The sequence below is a fragment of the Schistocerca serialis genome, chromosome 2, assembly GCF_023864345.2.
Source record: "Schistocerca serialis cubense isolate TAMUIC-IGC-003099 chromosome 2, iqSchSeri2.2, whole genome shotgun sequence".
In the NCBI taxonomy this organism is placed as follows: Eukaryota; Metazoa; Arthropoda; class Insecta; order Orthoptera; family Acrididae; genus Schistocerca; species Schistocerca serialis.
Window position 1 is genome coordinate 863,465,457 of NC_064639.1, and position 26,557 is coordinate 863,492,013.

General features: G+C 41.9%; 1 protein-coding gene across 1 annotated transcript in view; it reads left to right on the top strand.

Annotated features, from left to right (window-relative positions):
- LOC126458169 (exostosin-3-like) overlaps positions 1 to 26,557 on the top strand; it is a 258,000-nt gene that overhangs the window by 177,033 nt on the left and 54,410 nt on the right. Inside the window, exon 7 of the mRNA XM_050095036.1 lies at positions 14,875 to 15,000. Coding sequence (XP_049950993.1) covers positions 14,875 to 15,000 — 126 coding nt within the window. The remainder of the gene's footprint in view (positions 1 to 14,874; positions 15,001 to 26,557) is intronic.

Consider the following 26,557-nt stretch of genomic DNA (forward strand, 5'->3'; position numbering starts at 1 on the left):
AAACCTAACTAGCCTAAGGACATCACACACATCCATGCCCGAGGCAGGATTCGAACCTGCGACCGTAGCGGTCTCGCGTTTCCAAACTGACGCGCCTAGAACCGCTCGGCCACACTGGCCGGCGTGGTGTGAAGAATTAGGTGCCTAGTAATTGAATTAAGGAAGGGAAAGACCAACCATGATTTAATAACAGAATTCGGAAAATGCTGATGAAGCAGAGGCTGTTGCACTCGCAGTTCAAAACAGAACACTCAAAAGACGACAAGCAAAGATTAGTAGAAATTGGTGCACCAGTGAAAATATCTGTGCACAAGCATACAACAAGTACCACCGTCATACCTTAGCAAACGACCTGGAAGAGAACCCGAGATAATTATAGTCGTATGTGTAATCTCTAAATGGGTGTAAGACTTCCATCCAGTCACTTGTTGACCAGTCTGGTGAAGCAGCTGAAAATAGCAGAACGAAATAAATCGTTCACGCAGGAGAACTGTACAAACATACCGTCATTTGACCATCGAACAGAGTCCCCTAAGGACGACGCAGTAATAAGCATCCTCGGAGCAGACAAACAGCAGAAAGTCTTGAAAACAAGTTAGTCACCAGGTCTGGCTGGAATCCCGTTTCGAATTTTCAAATAGTTCTTTACAGCACTGAGATCTTACATAGTGTGCATTTATCACGAATCCCTCACCCAGCACAAAGCCCCTAGCGATTGGCAAAAAGCGCAGGTGACACCTGCGTATATAAAGAGCAAACGAACGACCCGCAAAGTTACGGATCAGTGTCCGTAACATCCGTTTGCTGCGGACTCCTTGCACACATTTTCAGTTCGAATATAATAAATTCTCTTGGGACCCAGAATCTTTTGTCCACCAGTCAGCATGGTTTTAGAAAACATGGTTCATGCGAAATTCTGCCTTTTCTCACATGATATGCTGCGAACTGTGGGGGCAACAGGCAGTTTCCATATTTCTAGATTTCCGGAAAGCGTTTGACACAGTGCCTCACTGCAGGCTGTTAAAGACTGTATGAACATATGGAACTGGTTCATAGATACATAAGTGTCTCCAAGATTTCTGAAGTGGCAGAAATCAGTATGCTGTCCACTATGGAGAGTGTTGATCAGAGAATATGATATCGTCAGGAGCGCCATACGTAAGTGTGATAAGACCGCGATTACTTTCTATATACATAGATGATCTGGCGGACAGGGTCAGCAGCAATTTGCGTTGTTTGCTGATGACGCTGTGGCGTACGGGAAAGTGTTGAAAATAAGTGACTGTCGGAGGATACAAGGAGACTTACAGAAAATTTCTAGTTGTTGTGATAAACGCCAGCTACCTCTAAATGCGGATGAGCAGGGAAAACAAACGTTTAATGTTCGGTTACAGTATTACTAGCGTCCTGCTTGAAGCATTCACGTCGTTTAAATATCTGTCCGTATCGTTGAAAAATTATATGAAATTGAATGAGCACGTGAACATTGTGATAGGGAAGACGAATGGTCGACTACGGATTATTGGGGGAATTCTAGGAAAGTGTGGTTCATCTGTAAAGAATACCGGATATACGACGGCACTGTGACCTACTCTTGAGTACTGCTCGAGTGTTTGGGATTCGTACAGGATCGGATTAAAGTTAGCCACTGAAGCAATTGAGAGGCGGACTGAAAGATTTGTTACTGGTAGGTTCGAAAAAGACGCAAGTGTTACGGATATTCTTCGAAAACTCAAATGGGAATCCCTTGAGAGAAGGCAACATTCTTTTCGAGGAACACTGTTGAGAAAAATAGGGAACTGGTATTTGAAGCTGACTGCGAAACGGTTCTCGTGCCTCCAACGTACATTGTGCTTAAGGACCATTAAGATAAGATACTAAAAGTTAGAGCTAACACGAAGGCATATAGATAACCATTTCAGTCTCTTTCCCTCGCTCTATTTGCGAGTGGAACAGGAAAGTAAATGACTATTAGTGGTAGACGCTACCCTCCGTCACGCACCGTGCGGTGGATTTCGCAGTATCTATGTAAATGCAGACACAGATGTTGATGATGAGGCGGATGAATTGGTGCGAGCGTTGCACACGGTGCAAGACAAGACGATCCCGATATTTGTCACGAAGTCAAAACGGTTTAAAATTCTCTGGCGTCCCACTCTACAGTCCCTAAGCCGCAGAGAAAGACAGGCGAGGAGATACTACTAAAGATCCTTAGGCGAAACAGAACGACAGAGAAGGCTGAGTTCCTTTCCAGCATTCAAACAGCAATATGAAGAGCTACTACAGCAAACAAGGCTAACAAATTGGGAGGCGTACCTTAAGTACCAAATGGTATCACATGTTTTGGGTTTTCTATACAAACTTGCAACAAACAAGGCTCGGTCACCCACTTTATTATCTACACTGAGACGATCCAACGGCACGGTGACGACAGCTTGGGAGACATCAGTCAGAAGTTTGCTGCCAGACGATACAACGATGGAAGACACGGGTTAACATCAGAATCTTCACTCTAAATTACTAGAGTAGCATGTGAATAACGGTGTTGTGTTTCCATTTGGCCAGGGGTAAGTGATACTGGCAATAATGAAGCTGAAGAAGAAGAAAGCACCAGGACTTGACAAGATACTGGCAGAAGGGTTGCATCAGCTAGTGGACCAAATTGTGCCATGTACAACAGTGTTATGAAACGAATGTCTTTTGCAGGGTCAGATGCCGAGAATCTGGAAAATCTCGAATATCAGTATACTAACAAAGGGGCAGACAAAGACCCAAGATAACCTAAATCTTACAGTCCGAATTATTGGGTAAATGCTCTATCAGAAGAATAGGAGTAGCTTCTGGGCCACCAGGTGATGGACCACAGACAGGCAGTGGGTAAGAGCTCCGTGGAGTACAGTTTCAGGAAAGAGAAATCCAAAGAGGGTGCTATAAATCAAGCAATGAATATTGTAAACATCTTAGACGACAAGCATGTTATAGGCATAATGACTGATATAGTTGGGGCCTTTTATAGTTTATGGTGTCCTGCTCTGATCAAAAGACTGATGCAGATGGAGTGTCTAAGATGTCACTATTACGAGATTACTGCATAGACAGGAAGCGGAAATTAGAATGTCCTGGAAGGAACATTATGAAAGATATCACCAAAGGTTGCCCACAAGGCTCTGTTTGTAGTCCAGAGTTCTGGATGTTGGTAGAGAGCCATTACTCAACCAACTTCAGAGTATAAAAAACACTAGAGACTGTATAGCCTATGCAGACGAGCTGCTAATTATTTATCTGCTAACACAAGGGCTAAATTAAAAGAAAACAGTAGGGTAGTTCTTGAAGGACTAAGTAACTAATGCATAGAAAAGAAACTAACGACAGCAGCGCACGAAACAGTTTATATACTACTAAAAGTAACATTATCAAGAATGAGAAATCCCAGAATCAGAATAAATGACCAGCTTGTGGAAAGAAAAGAAATATATAGGTACTATGGAATTAATATTGATGAGAAGCAGAACTTTCATATAAATGTAGAAATCGGCTGCCAGAGAGACATTAAAATCCTACATAAAATAGCAGCAATTAGCCAAAGAAGTTTCCACCTTCCACTAAGTGCAGAAGAAGGTACGACAGTGCAATTTTACTGTTTCATTTGAAGAATCGCCAGTAAATATAAGTCATCTTCTTCAAAAACACTTGTTCAACTGATTCTTGACTATTTATCATCAGTCTGGGACCCTGAGCAGACAGGATTAATAGAAGCGGTAGAGAAGATCTAATAAAAAGCGACATGTTAACTCAAACAATCATTTAGTCCACCAGTAGCAATAGCTGTTTGATTTGGTTGTAAATTTCTTGACAATCGTCCATACAACATCAGGTAAGAAGTTGGGAATCCCTACAAGTTTAAAATAAAATAAAAGCATACCTCATTAGCTACTTCAGCTTGTATCTGATTGTCTAGATTCAGTTGCTGAACATTTCTGTTAGTCATATAACAAGGTGAAGTGTTAATTCCATTCCTGCATGACGAGTACTAATGTTACATGACTCAGAGCCTTACCCAAGTACGTTCTACTGTCATGCAGCTAAGGCAGGGATCACAGAGACAGAGCAGTGTAATGTACATCAGATATGAAACTTATGAAAGTTAAAGATAAGGCAGACCTTGGGAGAAGTAATGAATGGGAAAAATGTATAGATGGAGCGTGGAACGAGAATTTGAATTTTTTACTATGGTGATTGTAGTACTTTAGAATTTGATTCCATAAATCCCTGTGTCCGCTTGCGAGATACTGTTTTTGCGTTCTTAGCTTCATTGCCCCACAGTCGCCGACTATGTTGGTGAAATGCGTCAATCATTCAAACTGTGTGATGCACAGTCATCTCAGTTCATCTAGCGGATCACCCATTCGTGGAAATGGTTTTCCCAAATCAGCAATTTATTTCAGAGACAGATAGATTTCGTGTAAAAACAGACATTATGACTCTTAACCTATACCATATCTCAGTCCTTCTTGAAAACTAAACCCAATCTGTAAGAGGGGGTGATACTGTTAGACGCTATGTTTTTAAGTCAGTGTCCTTTGACATGTGAAACACTTCAGTGTACCAGTCCACACTAAAACAAGATGACAAGGTTATGATTATGCATCAAGAGCCACATACCAAACGAATGCAGTGTGCAGAGGTACATGGTATCTTAAACACACTGAAACAGATGAGATATATCAAAACTTCAAATTAATAAGCTTTGTCTACATGAGTGTGCTTCAGTACTAACTGTTGAAAATGTTAAGTCCTTCTATATGCAGTGTACTTTGTGCTGAGGCAAAGGATGAGTGACTAAACGAGAGAGACAACAGGCTATGTTGAGTGAAGCCAGCTCACTCGTCAACGTGTACATCTCTCCAGCCCCTCTGATGAAATGAAATGTCTATAATACACCGTTATATTGCGCACTGCCCTGTACTGAAAAGCACAAATTATGTTCAAAAATGTTCAGATGTGCGTGTAATCTTTTGGACTTAACTGCTAAGGTCATCAGTCCCTAAGCTTACACACTACTTAACCTAAATTATCCTAAGGACAAACACACACACCCAGGCCCGAGGGAAGACTCGAACCTCCGCCAAGACCAGCCGCACAGTCCATGACTACAGCGCCTGAGACCGCTCGGTTAATCGCGAGCGGCCACAAATTATGCTGAGAAAATAGCATGTAACTTGGCTTGGGAGTTGACCTCTGAGTCATGAGTGACTGCGTTATGCATCGTGTAAAGTTTTGTTTGGGTACTGTGTTTCAACCCAAATTGTTGTTTTCAGTCAGCTCCAAAGAACTGCCATTTTTGAGCCCTTCACATACTTTTAACCACTTCCTTGTAGGTTTTCTTTTATTAGCGTTTACATTGCTGTTTTAATAATAGTTCTTCCCTTTCCTTTTTTCACTGAGGTCACAAAAGTTGTGGGATATGTTCTAATATCGTGTCGGACCTCATTCTCTTCGTAGTAGTACAGCGCCTCGGCGTGGCATGGACTCAACAAGACGTTGGTATTCCCCGGCAGAAATACTGGGTCATGCTGCCTCTACAGCCGCCTATAACTGTGAAGACGTTGCCAGTGTAGGGTTATGTGCAGAAAGTCACCCCTCTATTATACCAAAAACTTTTCCATGGGATGCAAGTCGGGCGACCTGCACGGCAAATCATCCGTTCGAATTGTCCAGAATGTTCTTCAAACCGATCGCAAACCATTATGGTCCGGTGTCATGAAACATTATCATCCATAAAAACTCCATCGTTGTTTCGGAACATGAAGTCGATGAATACTTGCAAACAACCTCGAAGTAACTTAAAATCATCAGGACCCAGTCCATTCCACGTAAAAACAGCCCACACTGTTATGTAGTCACCATCAGCTTGGACAGTGCCTTGTTGACAGCTTGGGTCGCTGGGTTCGTGGGATCTGCCCGACACTCGAGCCATATCATCGGCTCTCACCAACTGAAATCGGGACTCATCCGACCAGGCCGTGGTTTTTCAGTCGTCTAGGGCCCGACCGATACGGTCACATGCCTAGAAGAGGCGCTGCAGGCGATGTCGTGCTGTTTGCCAAAGGCAATCGGGTCTGTCGTCTGTTACAATAGTCCATTAACGCCAAAATTCGCCGCACTCCCCTAAAGTATATGTTCGTCGTACGTTTCACATTCATTTCTGCTGTTATTTCACGCAGTGTTGCTAGTCTGTTATCACTGACAACTCTACGCAAACTCCACTGCCCTCGGTCGTTAAGTGAAGGTCGTGGGCCACAGCGTTGTCCATGGTGAGAGTAAATGCCTGAAATTTGGTATTCTAGGCACACTCTTGACAATGTGGATTTCAGAGTATCGAATTTTGTAAAGTTTTCCAAAATAGAATGTCCCATGCGTCTCGCTTCAACTAGCAATCCGCACACGAAAATTCCCTGGAATTCCCGCCGTGCGGCGAGAATCACGTGGGTAACATTTTCTCATGAATCACCTGAGCACAAATGTCAGCTTCGCCGATGGACTGCTCTTTTACAACTTGTGTACGCGATACTAACGCCATCTGTATAGGTGCATATCGCTGTCACATGACTTTTGTCACCTCTGAATTGTTTATAAGAATGTACACTGACGGTCTTTAATGCTTCCAAACTGATCCCACTGTATCTCCTACCTGTGGGTAGGTAGCAAAGCAAGCATCCTGCGGCAGCACTTGCCACGAGGACGTCACCCTACGTCACTCTCCAGGACCCGCAGCCTAGCGGCGTTCTGTTGATTCCCCGCGAGGAAAAACGCGGCTGGACCCTCACGTCGTCTTCCGGGGACGGTGGTAGTTTGCAGGATTGAGCTGGCGCCCACTAGCCTTCGCGGCAGACAGTGATTCGCGTCCCAGTGGTGGCAGATGCGTCCTCGTCGTGGGCGCTGCGCTGAGCAGCAACAGTCCAGCAGTTCGACCTCGTAACAGGCTCGTCCGGCTGCAGTTAAGGCGTGGTCATTCCCTGCTGACTTAACGGTAGCGGCGTTGTCAGTGCGTCACGCCAAATTATCTGGAACGGGAAGGTGACCAAGTTGTGTGATGAGGCTGCAGGACTTCCTGAGGTATGGCCCGGCGTCGGCAATTGCCGCCTGTCGTCACGGACACTGTTGCTGCTAACCCCGCAGTGCGGTGGCAGTCACCGACCGACTTGACTATGGCCTGCTTTGGTTCTGGCGCAGCGGTACTGGTTCTGAATCTCGTTTATAACTTCATCCTTTGCACTACCGTCATGGCACCACAGACAACAGAAGCCGGTATGGTATGGACAGAGAGAGGCAGCTGGTAGCATTCTGTGGCTTTCAGTGATAACTGTCGCTTCATTCTGTGGCAGTAATATCGATGCCAACATGGGTGTAGACTACCAGTTGGAAGACCAAAGGAAACTACAAATTTCGAGACCTTTTCAGCTCTTGAAATCGCGGAATGCGGATCTATTCGATGTACCAATAGGTGAGTGTTGAAGGGAGGATGAACTCTTGATAATACTTGTCAAGGATAGTAAACCTTGTCGTTTCATCCTTCATGACCAAAGTCACTAAATGGAACTTTTCCTTTTGTCATCAGTCTTCTGACTGGTTTGATGCGTCTCTCCACCAATTCCTCTCCTGTGCCAAACTCTTCATCTCAGAGAAGCACTTGCAACCTACGTCCTCAATTATTTGCTGGGTGTATTGCAATCTCTGTCTTCCTCTATAGTTTTTAGCCTCTTCACCTTCCTCTAGTACCATGGAAATCGTTCTCTGACGTCTGGACAGATATCTTTTCATGCTGTCACTTATTCTTGTCAGCGTTTTCCACATATTACTTTCCTCTTCGATTTTATGCAGAACTTCCTCATTCCTTACCTTTTCAGTCCGCATAACTTTCAACATTCGTTTGTAGCACTGCATTTCAAATGCTTCGAATCAGTTCTTTTTCCCAAACTATATGTTTCACTACCATACAATGCTGTGCTGCAAACGTACATTCTTAGAAATTTCTTCCTCAGATTAAGGCCTACGTTTGATACTAGCAGACTTCGCTTCGCCAGGTATGCCCTCTTTGTCAGTTTTAGTCTGCTTTTGATGTCCTCCTTGATCTGTTGGTCTTGGATTCAAATGGCTATAAGCACTATGGGACTTATCATCTGAGGTCATCAGTCCCCTAGACTTAGAACTACTTAAACCTAACCAACCTAAGAACAACACACGCATCCACCCCAGAGGCAGGGTTAAAACCTGCGACAGTAGCAGCAACGCGGTTCCGGACTGAAGAGCCTAGAACCGTTCGGCTGCAGCGGCCGGCGGTCTTGGATTATTTTGCTGCCTAGGTAGCAGAATTTCTTAACTTCGTCTACTTCGTGATCACCAAACCTGATGTTAAGTTCCTCGCTGCTCTCATTCCTCTGCTTCTCATTACTTTCGTCTTTCTTCGATTAACTCTCAGTCCATATTCTGTACTCATTAGTCTGTTCACTCCATCCAACAGATCCTGTAATTCTTCTTCACTTTCACTCGGGATAGCAATGTCATCAGCCAATATTATCACTGACATCTTTTCGCCTAGAATTTTAGTTCCACTCTTTTTTATTTTCGTCATTCCTTCTTCGATGGACAGACTTAACAGTAGGGTCGAAAGTCTACATCCTTGTTTTACCCTCTTATTAATCCTAGCACTTCGTTCATGATCTTCCAATCTTATTGTTCCCTATTGGCTCCTGTAAATACAGTATATTACTTGTCTTTCCCTATACCTAACCCCTATTTTATTCACCATTTGACACTGTCGAACGCTTTTTCTAGGTTGACAGATCGTATGAATGTATTTTGATTTTTCATTAGTCATGCCTCCATTATCAACTACAAAACGAGAATTGCTTATCTAGTATCTTTACATTTCCTAAATCCAAAATGATCGTCTTCTAAGACATCCTCAGTCTCCTTTTCCTTTGTTCTGTACATTATTCTTGTCAGCGGCTTGGTTGCATGAGTTGTTAAGCTGACAGTGCAATAATTCTCGCACTTCTCAGCTCCAGAAACCTTCGGAATTGTGTGGATGAAGTTTTTCGAAAGTCAGGTGGAGTATCGCCTGACTCATACCAACTCGGAGCACTTCCATTTATTGCGTTCCTAAGTGGCTTGTACTCCTGTATTTCTGAAATTCCCTGAACATTTTTGTACTTCCTTCTTTTATCGGTCAGTTGAAGTATATCTTTTGTTACCCACTGTTTTTCGACATTTAACTTGATTGCACCTATGTTTTTCTTCCCAACTTCTGTGCTTGTCCTTTTTAGAGATGTCCATTCCTCTTCGACTGAACTGCTTGTTGAGATGCTCCTTATCTCAGTATCTACAGCCTTTTTGAAAATTTCAAGCGTAATATTTCAGTCCTTAGTAGTTCCGTATCCTACTTCTTTGCACATTAATTCCTTCTGATTAGTGACAGTTGCTAGATTGGATTGAGTTAAAAATTGGACTGTGTAAAAATTGTTACTTCGTACGGGCGCTGATGATCGCGCAGTTGAGCGCCCCACAAACCAAACATCATCATCATCTTTCTGAGTAGTCTGTTAAACTCCACTCTACTCTTCATCATTACTAAATTGTGACCTGGGTCTTTATCTGCTCCCCAGTACACCTTACAGTTCTTTATCTGAGCCGGCCGATGTGGCCGAGCGGTTCTAGGCGCTTCAGTCTGGAATCGCGCTACCACTAGAGTCGCAGGTTCGAATCCTGCCTCGGGCATGGATGTGTGTGATGTCCTTAGGTTAGTTAGGTTTAAGTAGTTCTAAGTCCTAGGAGACTGATGACCTCAGATGTTAAGTCCCATAGTGCTCAGAGCCATTTGAACCATTTGAACCTTTATCTGATCTCGAAATTTCCGCCTGACCCTGGTGTAATGCAATTGCAATCTTCCCGTACCTCCTGCTCTTTTGCAAGTATACCTCCTCCACTTGTGATTCTTCATCAGAGTATAAGCTATTACTAGCAGAAAACTACTGCAGAACTCAGTTAATCTTCCTCCTGTCATATTCGTACTACCCCTACCACAGCATTCTAGTCTCCCATGACTATTATATTTTCTTCTCCCTTTAAGTACTGAATTACCCGTTCAGTATACTCATATACTTCCTCTATCTCTTCAGCTTGCGACATCGGCATGTATACTGGAACAGCAGGATAATTGAAGGTTGCCCACTGTAGTTCACCCCCAAACACAATGAGAGGTGCAAGGATCCTTGGCCCTGATTTGTCAGCCACGAATCATATCTAGGACACATTGGGAAGACGTGTGATCTCATATCAACTTTACTCCAGCATGTTATTTAAAATCCGTCTTGATTGCAAATTTTTTTTATTTTTCATATGACCGGTTTCGGTTCATTCAGGACCATCTTCAGATCTGATATTTCAGTTACAGGAGTAACCCGTCCAAATCCAGCAACTTTCACATGCTACGTCACATAAGTCGTAGTCGTATTGAACTCACGCAGCTTTAGTTCCAGGCATGGCAAGAAATTCGTCAAGATGACATTTGGACACTGTTTCCTCTCAACAAAAATAAGACTGAATTTACGGCCGTGGGCAGGGGATGAGGGAGTGGCTCGGAGAATGGCGTCTCCAAGTCAAAAGAAAGATTAATCATTTAATACCCGTCACACGATGAAAATATCCCCAGAGTCTGATAGATATCAGGCTGCGGGTCCGTGGTAGAACACTTCCCATTCCCGTCACTTGTATGTTAGAGTACTAACTTCTACTACTACTGCTACTACTGCTCCTACATCTACATCTACATTATTACTCTGTCGTTCACAGTAAAGTGCCTGGCAGAGGATTCAATGAACCACCGTCAAGCTGTCTCTCTACCGATCCACTCTCGAACGGAACCCGGGAAAAACGAGCACTTAAATTTTCTGGACGAGCCCTCATTTCTTTTATTTTATCGTGATGATCATTTCTCCCTATGTAGGTGGGTGCCAACAGAATGTTTTCGCAATCGCAAGAGAAATCTGGTGATTAAAATTTCGTGATAAGATCCCGTAGCAACGAAAAACGCCTTTGTTTTAATGATTGCAACTCCAATTCGCGTATCATGTCTGTGGCACTATCTCCCCTATTTCGCAATAACACAAAATGAGCCACCCTTCTTTGTACTTTTTCGATGTCATCCGTCAGTCCCACCTGATGGGGATCTCACTCCGCACAGCAGTACTCCAGAATAGGGTGGACAACCGTGGTATAAGCAGTCTCTTTGGTAGGCCTGTTGCACCTTTTAAATGTTCTGCCAATGAATCGCAAGCCTGCTCTACCCACAAAGTTATCTATATGATCGTTCCAGTTTAGGTTATTTCTAATTGTAATCCCTAAGTATTTAGTTGAATTTAGAGCCTTCAGATTTGTATGACTTACCGCGTATTCGAAATGTAGTGATTTCCTTTAGTGCTCGTGTGAATAACTACACACTTTTCTTCATTCAGAACCAACTGCCACTTTTTGCACCATACAAAATCTTATCTAAATCATTTTGAAATTCGTTTCGTCATTTGATTACTTTACAAGACGGTAGACGACAGCATCACCTGCAAACAGTCTAAGACGGCTACTATGATTTTCTCCTATATCGTTAATATAGATCAGGGACAATACAGGGCCTATAATACTTCCTTCGGGAACGCTGGATATTACTTCTGGTTTACTCGATGATTTTCCGTCTATTATTACTAACTGGGTCCTTTCTGACAGGAAATCACAGTCGCACACCTGACGCGATATTCCATAGGCACGCAGTGTGGTTAGAAGACGCTTCTGAGGAACGGTGTCGAAAGCCTTCTGGAAATCTAAAAATATGAAATGAATTTGACATGCTCTGTCGATAGCACTCATTACTTCATGACTATAAAGAGCTAGTTGTGTTTCGCAAGAACGATATTTTCTGAATCCGTGCTATGTGTCGATAAATCTTTTTCTTCGTGGTATTTCATAATGTTCGAATACAGTAAATGTTCCAAAACCCTACAGCAAATCGACGTTAGTGATATAGGCCTGTAATTCAGCGGATTACTCCTACTTCCGTTTTTGGTATTGGTGTGACTTGAGCAGTTTTCCAGTCCTTAGGTGCGGTTCTTTCTATGAGCGAGTAGTTGTATATAATTGCTAAATATCGAGCTATTTTATCAGCAATCTCTGAGAGGAAACTGATTCGTCTACAATCGGGACCAGAAACCTTGCCTTTATTAAGTTATTTAAGCTGCTTTGCGACACCGAGGATATCTACTTCTATGTTTCTCATCTTGGCAGTTGTTTTTGATTGTAATTCACGAATATTTACTTCGTCTTCTTTGGTGAAGGAGTTTCGGAAAACGGTGTTTAATAAGTCTGCTTTAGTAGCACTGTCATCAGTGACTTCACGGTTGTTATCGCGCAGTGAAGGTATTGACTGCGTCTTGCCACTGGTGTGCTTTACGTATGACCAGATTCTCTTTGGGTTTTCTGCCAGATTCCGAGACAGAGTTGCGTTATGGAAATTACTGAAAGCATCTCGCATTGAAGTACGCGCTATATTTCGAACTTCGGTAAAACTTTGCCCATCTTGGGGATTTTGCATTCTTTTCAATTTGGCATGCTTTTTTCGTTGATTCTGCAACAGCGATCTGATCCGTTTTGTGTACCATGGGGGATCAGTGCCATCACTTATTAATTAATGTGGTATGTATCTCTCAATTGCTATCAATAATATCTCTCTGAAATCATTCCACAACTTTTCTACGCTTAGATGACCAGATCGGAAGAAGTGAAGACTGTCTGTCAAAATGGCATTCAGTGCATTTTTACCAACTTTTTTAAATACATATACTTTGCGTTTATTTTTGATGGTTGTAGGTGTTACGGCATTCAGCCTAGCAGCAACTGCCTTGTGGTCGCTAATCTCTGTATTCGTCACGATACTGTTTGTCCAGGATTATTTGTTGCTAAGAGGTCAAGTGTGCTTTCGCAACTGTTTACGCTTCGAGTGGGCTCAGAAAGTATTCAGTACAATTTCGGATTACGTTTCGTGCCTGCTGTCGGCTTCAAACATATAGTTTTTCCAGTATATCGAGGGTAGATTGAAGTCACCGCCGACTATAACTGTATGAGTGGGGTTCCTATTTGAAATGACACTCAAGATTTCATTGAACTTTTCAGCAACTATATCTTCTGAGTCGGAAGGGTCAGTAAAACGATCCAATTAATAGTTTAGTCCGATTGTCGAGTATAGCCTCAACCCATACCATTTCCCAGGAACTACCTACTTCAACTTCACAACAAGGAAAACTACTTCTGACACCAATAAATACTCCACCACCAATTGTATTTAATCTATCCATTCTCAACACTGTTAGATGGTTTGAAAAAATTTCAGATGTACTTATTTCCGGCTTTAGCCAGCTTTCTGTACCTGTAACTATTTGAGCTTCAGTGCTTTCTATTAGGGCTTTTAGCTATGGTTCTTTCCCAACACAGCTACGACAATTTATAACTGCAATACCGGTCGTTTCTACAACTAACTCACCGTGTTTTACCTGTGCCCTTTTAGACCGACGCCCTTTCTGTGGTTCCCTGAGACCCTCTAACCTAAGAAACCGCCCAGTCCCTTCCACACAGTCCCCGCTACTCATGTAGATGTGTAGATGACTCCTGACCCTTTAAGCAGAACCTGGAAACCCACCACCCGATGGCGCAAGTCAAGGAATCTGCAGGCAACACGGTCACAGAAGCGCCTGAGCTTCTGAGTGAGACCCTCCACTCGGCTCTGCACCAAAGAAGCACATTCGGTTCTATGGGCGATGCTGCAGATGGTGAGCTCTGCCTTAATCTCGCAACCAAGGCTGGCAGTCTTTACCATTTGCGCTAGCTGCCTGAGACCAGAGAGAATCTCCTCTGATCCAAAACGACACACGTCATTGGTACAGACATGAGCCGCCACCTTCAGTTGGCTTCACCTTGTACTCTTCATGGCATCCGGAAGCACCGCCCCCCCCCCCCCATATGCACATGGAGTGCACACTGGCTTCCTTCCTCTCCTTGGCAGCCATGTTCCTAAGGGGCCACATTACGCACCTAACGCTGGAGCTCCCGACTACCAGCAATCACACCCTCTGTGAATGCCCAGACCTTGTGGGCCGAGAAGATTCCTCTGGAACAGGGTCGACGATTGCATCCGACTCAGAGACATCGTCAGCCACAAATAACACCCGAAATCTGTTCGTCAAACGGACCGGGTATGCCCTACGATCGGCCCCTCGTAAAGTTTTTCACTGCCTGACAGATTTTGGAATGATCTCCCACTCGACCACAGGTGAGGAGTAAACCTCAGTGCAGGCAGTACCTGGGGCAGCCACAGCAGTGGACCGATCGGGGCAAACAAGGGACATGCTCGACGTCCCTCACATCCCCTCGTCCAACCCCACACAGTAATGTCCCTTGGCTGCAGCCTCTAGCATGTGACGGAAGCCAATGCAGCCTGGAGCTGTGAGCAAAGGGTCGCTAACTCAGCTTGCATCTGTATATAGCAATCACAGTTCCTATCCATTACTGCAGTCGCTCCCCTTTGAAGCCTGTAAAAATATGTAACGAACAGTATACTCGCCATATTAGCAGCAGGAACATGTGGTGCTGTGTCTCTGATGGTCTATCCAACACTGAGCTATACTAACCAAAACAAACAAAACACTGCACGATGCTACTGCTTCTGCTGCTATTGCTCTTATTATTGCTGATTCTTTGTTTTTTCTTTTTGCGCTTTTGTTGTACTGTTGAATACTTATGTCAAATAGGATGAAAAAAATATTTCTGTTACAGGTACTTATCGACTCTGTCAGTAGACTTTATGGCTTACCTTATCTCCATAAGGTGGTTGTTGTGTGGAATTCTCCAAAGCCACCACTGGAAGACATGCGCTGGCCTGATATTGGTGTTCCTGTTCATGTAGGTTGATGATAAATCTACTACTCTTTCTTAGGTAATGAAATTACCTATCAGACCAAGCTGTGTTATTGTTTAATATTATGGTTCAGCTAGTGTTCAATATTACGATGCTCATGATTATTTGGTAGTCCTGTCATTCAATACATTCCTCACCAAAGAAGTCTGCACTTGCAGAAGTTTGAGAGATGTAAATATATTAATCTGCTCAGCATATGAAATTCCGAAATAATCAAATGGAACATTTTACCATGAAGTCAATAATTTACTGAAACTTTTACTGCATATACAAGTACTTAAATTCATTTTTCATTATAAATATTTATTTTATTGAATTCAGACATCACCAATGGTAGGGTTTGTAACCTCCCCCTCACTTATCGACCTTAATGACAGTGAAAAATTAAACTGTGTGTACCTAATAGAAATTTGGGAAAAGCAATCGTCACCGAAGTTAATCTGTCGGTAAAGAGGGAGGAATGGGTTACATCTAAATGAAAGGAAAAGTGCAAATGAAACTGGGGGAAATTAATTTTGAAAAGGGGTAAAGTTAATAAAGAAAGTAAATGTGCGGCCATTACGTTAACAATTAACTAGCGGTAATTAGATATTTGAGATTTGGGGGAAATTACGGTCGCCAGTCCTAAGGACAATTACTATAGTAACTGAAAAACAAAGGTTATTGCACATATAATTAGCACTAGAAGCGTGGCAACTGAAGGTTGACACGTGTAGTGTGAAAACTGAAAGTTTGTCAGAAGTAATAAATTTCGCTACACTCTGACTTAATATAGCAAAAGAATTAATAAAACCGGAAAACCGAAAGTTAATTTAGTGACTGAAGTTAATAGTGAGCTTTCTTTCTGAAGCACATCGAAATTCAGTAAAATACGGTTAGTCTTGGATTACCTCAACAATCGTTTCAAAAGCTAGTTGAATCTACGCAATTTAGAAATAAGAGATTTAACTTTGAACTTGAATTAAATGATTCTGAACAATTAACAATAGTAAAATTTAGTATGTACCAAGCTGAGCTGCAGTCACAGGTAAGCTAAAATACGGTAACAAAACTCGCACTCTTAATTTGTGCTTGTGTAATCTAAATATTGTAGCCAGCTATGAATACCTTAACTGAACTTTGAAATTAAAGCAGTGAAATCGAATGATGCTGGCGTTTGAATTTCAACGACACTCGGGTTCATTTCGGAAATGGAAGGGACCATGCTTGGTAATGCAATTGGGACAATGAGCAACAAAGGTTCATGCTACGTCCTGTAATTTAGTTATGAAAATGGAACAGTTTGAAAAGCTGAGGTCTGCCATACAGTTCTAAAACTTTACGTGCTTCCAGTCTTCCTTGTTGGTTGATTGAAGGTTTGAAGCCGTCGATCGAGGAGGTGGCGACAGTCACTCATTGTCGGCCGTTGCAGAAGCTGGATGTTGGCGCGCCTTCTTCTCGACACGGTCACCAGGCGAAACGGGCTCTTGACGTGCGCCAGCTAATGCTTCCCGTCCGCGACACCGTGTCAGAAACTATCATAGCAAGTCGAGCGCAATTACATGCTGCCCAACCCCGAAAGCGTGGCAACTCGCGGGAGCGTCACACAACCTGTACCACCCCAGCCAGACTCTCCCTCTGCCCGCGCTCCACGCGACAGAGTTAACACTACCAAAGATCCTAAACACTTTGGTTCTCCACACGACGTATCGATGTATTCGTTCGATAGCGTAGTTTTCCTAGGCCAGACCCAGCATGTAAATACAAATAATATTCACAAAACAAACCAACATAAATGCATAAATATATATATATATATATATATATATATATATATATATATATATATAAACAGTAAAACAATTACAATATATAAAGACACAGAAATGCCATATCTTCAGGTAACAAAATAAGGAAACAAATTTATAGTGCAGCAGATGGAAATAGGAGGATATGCATTTCCAGCGTTACAGATTTCTTCATGTGTGCCTTGCTAAGAATGTGGATGTGATGCCTGCATGCTCATTTCACTAGAATTTTCCTCTTTCTTACTGCTGCTGGACAGAAGAAATAAAAGAAACGGAGAAACCTTGCACAGCTAACAATGTAACACAAGACTGACAATGAAGTTTGCTGATATGCTAACATTTCTTGGACAGTCGATAAGACAGAGCATGGACGAGCACTGGAAAGCAAGAACAGGGGGGAGTGGATGGGAGGGACTGCTTTCTCACTCCCCACTTCGTGGTCTGCAGCCGTTCTTCTCAGCAGCCCACTGTAGATGAAAACAAGTAGCATCGTCTGTCTGGGGCCACTGGTTGTTCTATGGAAGTGACGACTGCAAGAGCTATGTGACGCAGCTGACCTTCTCTGAGAACTTGATAATCTTGCACTTACTCTCTAATGTATTTTGCTATTTAGTGGTTTTGGGCAAATAGAGGAAAATAGTTTTTAATTAGGTCTTCATGCTTTCCCAATGAAGCGTTGACGTCTTGGCAAATCGGGTTTTACGCGTCATACTTGCATCATAGTTCGCAGTCTTCATCGGGCGGCTCCCGAGGCTCTGGCAGCACCTGACGAAGACTGGAAGTTTCTCAATGGAAGTATCGTGCAAGTACGACTCGAATTACTGGCGGAAAACCTGATTATCCATGACGTTTTTTTTATTGCAATAGTATAGGAACTTCATTGTGAGGACAGAGCTGCCTACATAGGGGAGACAGGGAGACCAGTTAGCACACGAGTAGTAAGACACAAACGCTATGTGCGATTAATGCAGCGTAATAAATCGGAGATAATGGAACACCGCCGTGACTGTCGACAGCCCATCTTGTCCTAAGAAGCCCGTGTCCTGGAGGAAGAGTCGTGGACGCACAAACGCAAAATTCGAGAGGTGCCTGAAATTATTAAGCAGCCTGACAACATTTTACCCTCTCCTCCTCCCCAATTATCAAATTGTCTATTCCTTCATGCATGAGAAGGTGTCGTATCAACCGATACTATCTTTCACTAAAGTTCTACTATAAATACTCTGTTCAGTACCTCCTCATCATGTATTCGACATACCCATCTAACTTTCGTCACTCTTCTACAGCACCACACTTAAATTACGAGCTATAAAATTCCTGTTTTCCAGAAATGTTTTTCTTGCTATTGTCAGTCTGCATTTTGTATCCATTCTACTTTGGCCATCGTCAGTTACCTTGCTGCCCAAACAGCTTAACTCATCTAGCACTTTTAGTTTCTCTTTCCTGATTTAATTCCCTCAGCATTGTCTGATTTCCTTGACTGCGTACCATTAACATTGTTTTCCTTTTTTAATGTTTTTCTTATAATATCTTTTCAAGATACTATCCATTTTGTTCAGCTGTCCTTTCAACTCAAAGACCGTTAAGAACAAATTGGAGAGATTCGAGCAGACATCGAGGCTTACCAGCAAATGTTCTTCCCGCCAACGATAGGCGACCGGTACAGGAAAGGGGGGAAGTGACCGATGTACACAAATTACCTTCCGTCACACACCATAAGGTGACTTGAGGACTATAAGCGTAGATGCAGATGTCATAGATAAACCACGACGTTGTAATTTCTTCTCCCATAACTTTAAATCCCTTTTCAAAGTTCTCCTCCGTTTCCGTTACTTCTTGCTCAATGTAAGTGACTGAATAACCCTAGGAATAAGCCACAGCGCTGTTTCACTCCGATCTCAACCACTGCTTCTCTTTCATGTCCTTGGACTCCCATTTTCATGTCCTTGGACTCCCATAACTGTTGTCAGGTTTCTATAAAAGTTCTACATACCATTTCGGACCCCGCATTTTATCTCTGCACCTTCTAAATTACAAAGCTTGATCTTTGCCAAAAACTTTCTCCAAATGTACAGATGCTATAAAAGTAGATTTTCCTTTCTTCCATCTATCTTCTGAGAAAGACGTATGGTCAACGTAGTCTCAATCGTTCCCACAATTTACGTAAACCCAAAATGATGTTTCTCTAGTTCTCCTTCTTCCAGTTTTATGTTATATTCTTCTTGATGTGTGAGGTTATTTCTTCCGCCTCGTATATTATGCACATAATACGGGACGGCCCTTCAATAGAAGAGATCGAGATAACGATCAAGCAGCTGAGGAGTGGAAAGCCTCAGCGCCAGATGAAATTGCACCAGAACTTCTGACCACTGATCCAGACATACCCACGGATCTTCTTCACCCTCTTTTGACAGACATCTGGAACTTGAAGGGCCTGTCACAGGAGTTTCGAGAAGTATTCCTGGTCAAATTGCAGAAAAAAGAAGATATCACCAAGCTGAAATGTAGATACTACAACAGCAACCCCGTTTTCCAAGTAACTGTTCTTGTACACACAGAGTAAATAAGCTTTTAGTCATTATCGAACAGTGAAATGAATTAGTCGCTGGTCTTCAAATTCTCTTTGTAGACCCCGAAAATCCGTTCGACTCCATTAATGTCACATGTGGAAATTTTTGAAGAAGTAGGCGATACCAGAGAACACAGTAATGTTTACCATAAATACACATGCCGCGCTTTACACGAAGATGAACTTACGGAACCTTTCCCAGTCAAGTTTTGAGTTGGCCAAGGATGTGTTTTATCTCCACCTACCTGTTTGCTTGTGCGTGATGAAGTGATAGCGATGTGGTGGAGTAGAGGAATAGAGGGATAAATTTTGGAACTGACTCAGCGATTGGAAGATCTTGATTTTGTCGACAACGACTGTTTCCTCTAGCCGAACCATTCTGGCATCGAAGGATAGCTACAGGACTTTGAACATGAAGCTAAGCTTGTTGGGATAGGAGTGAATGGCGCCAAGACGAAGATTATGAAAATCAATACAAGAGATATGGGAAATCTGAGGTTCAACAGTAACGCTGTTAAAAAAATAAACGATTTCATGTGTGTTGGGAGTGTAGTTACTGAAAACAGAGAAGTAGTTGCCAGTGTCAGAGCTAGAGTACAAAAGGCGAATGGGACTTTCATCCTGCTATATCCGCTGTGGAGACCAAGAAATCTATATAACAACTAAATTATCAATGCTTATAACAAACGTGAAAGCGATGATGATATACGGATGTGAAACATGCAAGATTACCTGTGCCATCACCAAGAGTTTGCAGTATTTCCTCACGAGATGTCTTAGGAATAATCCTAGAACCTTTTGGCTAAATTTTATATCCGATTAAGAGCTTTGGAACAAAGCGAGAGCAAGCCCATTCACCACCCAAACCAAGAAAGGAAGTGGGAGATGTGTGGGATACGCGCTCGGAAGAGAACAGGATGCAGTAGAGGGTCAATCTCTCTACTGTAACAAACAGGGCGAAAGGAAACAAAAAATCTAAAGTACAACATGGAGGAACACTGCAGGAAGAGGCCGAGAAGGAGGGAAAATCGTTTGTAGAGCTAATGATCTTCGCCCAAAATCGAGTGCACTGGCGGAGTTTCATCAAAGCTATGTGCTCTGCATAAGAGCTGAAGGAAATAAGTCAAGTAAGTTTATATGGATAGTATTGTCATGGCTGCCTCTCGTAAGGAAGCCAATAATTCTGAAGAAGTGGCGTCTATCACAGGGGCAATGTTTCCATGCAGATCTTTCACTTCTCTGTTTACTTCTTCTTGCAGTCTCACATTTCCCATCTCATATTAAGCTGTCTCCTCTTCTCATTCTGTAATATTCTCTTCAAGTTTGTATCCCGAATGTGAGTCACTATATATATTCCTCCATCAGTCAGGTTTCCTTTCTTTGCTTTTTACTGGCATGCCATCTCGTGATATTCATACAACTACTTCTCTTTTCTCAAAACGCTTCTTTGGCTCTTTTTTAGGCAGTATCTGTTTTTCGCTTGTCATGGATGTTTCTACAGCCTTACATTTGTCCTTCAGCCCTTACTGCTTATCTCCTCCACCTTTTTCAGACGTCTGTAGTCTCTTTTGATGCTTCTTGTGCTGTACTTTTCCCCTTACATCAGTTAGATTCAGTATCTTCTCCGGTGATAAGGACTATCTTTTTACATATGTGACCGTCTGCTTCCTTCATTACTTCATGTCTTAAAGCTACCCACTCGTCTTCTATTGTATTTATTTTTCTGTTCCATCCAACACTGCCTAAGTCTTCCTCTCAACTTTCAACAACCTCTGGTTCTTCCAGTTTATTTAGATGTCTTCCCCCTTAAATTGCTATTATTCCGCAAATTCTTCAGTTGTAATATGCAGTTCATATAAAATGTGGTCCGAGTTCACATCTACTCTTGGAAATGGCTTACACTTAAATATCAGATTTAGAAATCTCTGCCTTACCATGACATAATCAATCTCAGACGTTCTAGTGAGCCCAGGCCTCTTCTACATATTGCACCTTCTTTCACTATTCTTAAAGCAAGTGTTAGCAATGACTGAATTATGCTCTGTGTACAGTACTGCCTGGCAGCTTCCTCTTTTACTTGCTCCACTAGTCCATGTTCTCCCACCATTGTTTCTATCCTTCCATTTCCTACTATTAAAGTAGAGTTACAATAAAATTTTTATCGAACCTGCGACCGTAGCGGTCACGCGGTTCCAGACTGTAGCGCCTTTAACCGCTTGCCCACCCTGGCCGGCTCAATTTCCCCATCTCGTGGTGAATCTGCGCTCTTTGTGGCACACGGTCCTGGGCGACCGTGTTCGTTTCGCAACTCCTGAGGGCTGATTCTGTGGGCCACATGCTTAAAAGAGAGCAAAATTTCCGTTAATTCACAATTTACTTTCTTAGCAAACAGAAAATCCAAAACACAAATGCCATCTGCCAAAATTACGCAAGTATTTGTTTTCCATTCCCACACACTACGCCACTGTGGTAAGAGTATTTTCGCTGATGTCGGCTCAATGGACTGATGAAAGAAATCGACTGCTGCCCAGAACTTAAAAAATCTATCATACAGTGCTAGCTTAACTGCGAGCTGACATGCACTGAGTTTTATAAATACATAAAGGGGTGAAAAGACTTTTCTGTAAAAGATGAAATTTTACAAAAAATGTAGTGCACCAATTAAGTCTGATGCAACAAGTTGTGTGTCATTGTGTTCTAAATAAAATTTATTATATTAACTACTTTTTATTTCATTTTTATACCCTCATCTCCGAGTGCCCCGACGAGGCCCCAGCTACATATGGCAACCCTACACTGGAGCAGCTGTATGTCACAGAGTAAAAGCACTTATTCCAAGGCGAAATGCGCAAACAATAGAGAGCTAACGGAAGCGTCAGCTTATAAGCCCAGCTTTAATACAGCAAATGATAAAATCTCGTGAACTAGAGCCGAAAATGACATCCATATACACTGATCAGTCAGAACATTTGACCATCGACCCACTATCAATGTAAATGCGTCCTGGCGATAGCAGCGTCACCTGGTGAGGAATGACTGCTAGTCAGACGCATGCACGGTGCATGTAGTTTCAGTGAGTGTGCTGTCTATGTGTGGAACGGGGAATGCGTGCAGTTTATTTCAGTTCGACAAGAGGAGGGGGGGTGGTCAGATTGTGATGGCTCAGAGGCTCAGTATGAACATCTAGGGAATTCGAGGATTGCTGTGGAGAGCGTCTTCAAGCCAGACGTGGCGAAACCAAGGTGAAACCACGTGTAGACGTGGTCAAATGGAGTTCGTGAAAGGCACCATGACAGCCAAGGAGTATCGTACTCTGGTACAGACCACGTACACCCCTTCATGACGATCGTATGTCTCGATGACAGTGGCATTTTTCAAGAAGACTGTGTGGCACGTCACAAGGCCAGGAATGTTTGGGAGTGGCCTGAGGAACACAGTGACAAGTTCCACTTGATGTGAAGCACACATTCCTCCCCCTCTCTCAGTCGCAAGATTTGAGCCCGATCGGACACATCTGTAATGTGACTGGATGTGGCGTCAGAGCTCACCGCCTCCTTCCCTGGAAGTTACGGGGATTAGGTGACTTGTGTGTGCAGATATGGTGCCAATTCCCTTTAGCGACCTACCAAGACCTCATTGCTTCCATGCCACGACGGGTCACCGCTATTATCCATGCCAGAGGTGGACATACCGTGTATTAGGTAGGTGATCATAATGTTACGGCTGATCAATGTATATTGCTCCCATTTGCACTCACACAGTGTGAACCGTAACAGCTACAGGGACAACACACCAAATTAAACGTTGGGGAATGGGAGCACCATGATTGTGCCACTAAGATGATATAAATTCTAAAAGGATACAGCAACAAGAATCTTTTTGTAACAGTAAGTTGGTAAATGTTTAATAACTTTTATGTTCATGTTGTGTTCTTTGTTTTTTGGCCCCTTTTCTCCTCAGTTGTGCGTATACAAATTTCATAGGTTAACGACTGTCTTCAGCAAACTGCTTTAAAATTTTCATTAAGAGTAGGCACGTTTCACTGCATTGTAAAGCATCTTCAGTAGTCGCTGTAACAATATTATTTTATGTATATAGGCTGAAGCGGCAAGTCAGAAATTATATCAAGGTCAGGAATCGAATCTGGGTTTTCTGTTAACTAGGCAGGTGTGTTAGTCACTAAGCCACCTTGTCACAGCGGTTAACACAACGTCACAGCGTACTGTGGCACACTGCCCTCCCCAAACCAAATCTTCACTGCTGCCCCTGTCTACTCTAAATTCCCTTTACATATGAACAACCTGCTGAGGCTCTCCATGTTCTGAAATAGCACCTCAGCATCAAACGTAAATGAGGGCTCCAGCTTGAAAGCCAGGTACAGGTATTTGTGTAAATTATATTACATTACATTAATACTTGCTCAATGAACACAAAATTTCGTAATAATGTGATGTGTATCAGTTTCCTTTACGCAATATAATTTATTGCAGTTACTACTTCGTATTTAAAAATTCATCCATTGAGTAGAAAGAGTCATCATTCAGAAATTCTTTTCATTTTTTTATATGGATCCTGACTATCTGTCGTACTTTTAATGCTATCTGGCAAATGACTAAAGGATTATGTGGCAGCATAATCCACCACTTTGTGTGCCAAAATCAGGTTTATCCCAGAATAGTGAAGATCACCTTTTCTTCTGGTGTTATAGCTATGCACTTAGCTATTATTTTTGAATTGGGACGGGTTATAAATAATAAATTTCATAAGAGAATATGTGTATTGCTAAGGTAGCTTGAATATTCTGAGCCCCTTAAAGAACTGTCTTCAAGCTGATCTTAGGTGGGCCCCAGGTATTATTCTGACTACACACTTTTGTGCAACAAATACTTTACTTTCTTAATGATGAATTACCCCAAAATATGACACCATATGAAAGCAGTGAATGAAAACATGGGTAGCAGGCTAATTTCCTGAAAATTTTATCACTAAAGTTTGAAATAACCCCCTTAGCATACTAGCAGAGCATCGATGTGTTCCTAACAGTTCAATTTCTCATCAACAGACACACCCAGAAATTTTGAATATTCTTCCTTAGCAACAGGCTTTTGTTCAAAGTCTATGTTTATCACTGGTGTTATGCCATTTACTGTACAAAACTGTATGCTGTGTTTCATCAAAATTTTGCGGGAGTCTGTTTGTCGAGAACCACTTAATAATTACCTGAAAGATGTTATTTACGATTTCTTCAGCTAATTTTTCTTGTTGGGTGTGATCATTATACTTGTATCATCATCAAAAACAATTAGCTTTGTATCTCCATGAATGCATGATGGCAGTCAGTAATATATAATAAGAACATTAAGGCACCCAAGACTGAACCCTATGGGACACCATTCTTGATAGTTCCACAGCTAGAGGACTCTTCCACTGTTTGCAGATTATCTTACTGTTAATTTCAGCCTTCTGCATTCTTCCAGTTAAATATGAATGAAATCATTTGTGTACAGTCCAACTCATACCACAATAATTAAGATTATCTGGAAGAATTTCATTATTCACACAGTCAAAAGCCTTTGAGAGATTGCAGAAAGTACCAATGTGTGATGTTCGGTTATTCAGAGAATTTATTATTTGATCAGTGAAAGTATATGTATCATTTTCTGTCGAAAAGCCTTTCTCAAAACCAAAGTGAAATTTTGTTAGTACTTAATTTTTGCAAATACGTGAAGCTACTGTTGGATACATTACTTTTTCAGGAATTTTCGATAAAGCTGTCGGAAGTGACATTGGACAGTCGTAGTTAGCATCAGACCTGTCCCCTTTCTTACGCAATGTTTTAACAATAGCGTATTTCAGTCTATGCCGAAAAATGCCCTTTTTCACTGAGCTACGACATATATGGTTGAGAAGCTTTTAGTACTCTGTTGGAAATGCCATCAATTCCATTTCAGCTTTCACTTTCGAGTGAATTTATTAATTTTCTAATTTCATTAGGAGAGGTAGGCTAAGTTCAGTTTTATCAAATTGCATAGTTATTGCCTCTTTCATACACAGCCTTGTATTTTCTATAGAAAAGTTGGCTCATATTTTCTATCGAACACTTCAAAATGATTATGAAGCATAATTTATACAGTGAAATTTTTATTAACAAATTTCTCATTGACTTTCGTAGATCTGCTGTGCTCTTGGTCCCACTGTTTCCATTTTAACAACATTCAAAAATATTTTAATTTCATTGTCGGAGGTGCTAATCTCAGACATAATGCACATACTTCTGACTTATTAATAACTTTTCTTAATACAATGCAGTAGTTTTTATAGTGTTTGACTGTTTTGGCATCAACTCTCCTCCTAGCTATACGATACATTTTGCTTCTCTGTTTGCTAGATGTTTTTATCCCTTTAGTAAGCTATGGCTCTTTAGATGATTTCTTACAATTATGTTTCACTGTTTTCTAAGGGAAACTCTTTTCAGATATACTCACAAAGGTGTCACAAAATAGGATATACTTTAAATCAGCATCACGTTCCATGCACACCTCATCCCAGTCTAACTGTTGCAAGCCTTTCCTAAAATTTACAGTTGTTAAATCGTTAATTGAATACATCATTTTGGAGGACTGTTGTCCATTATTGTATGGAGCTATGTCATATACTGTAACTAGCTGTGCATCATTATTGTGTGTATTATCCACAAAGCCACCTTGGCACAGCAGTTCACACAACTGCACAGATTACCCTGACACACATCTGTCCTCAATCCTAATTCTCACTTCCACCTCCACCTACTTTAAATTCCTCCTTGCACGTGAACAGGAATAGCACTTGGTATCGAATGGAAATGGGAGTCCCAGCCTGGAAGCCAGGTGCAGGCACTTATACAAATAAAATGACACAATTTCATAGACTTTTAATGGTCTCATACAGATATGATTTTATGACTTGTACCCTTTTTAATTCAGCATTGAGATGCATGTTAACTGGATTTCAATTGTAAATTGATATAACATCTGATACATACATATACACATCGAGCAAGGCAGTATGCATTGGTGAATATTCTTACTCAAAACATCCAATCTTTAGTACCTATGATTCAATTTTTCCATTACATGTTGTTATTGCTTATTTATAAATTTGCATATTGTGAACTGTTATCCATACGCTACTGATGAATAGTTCATT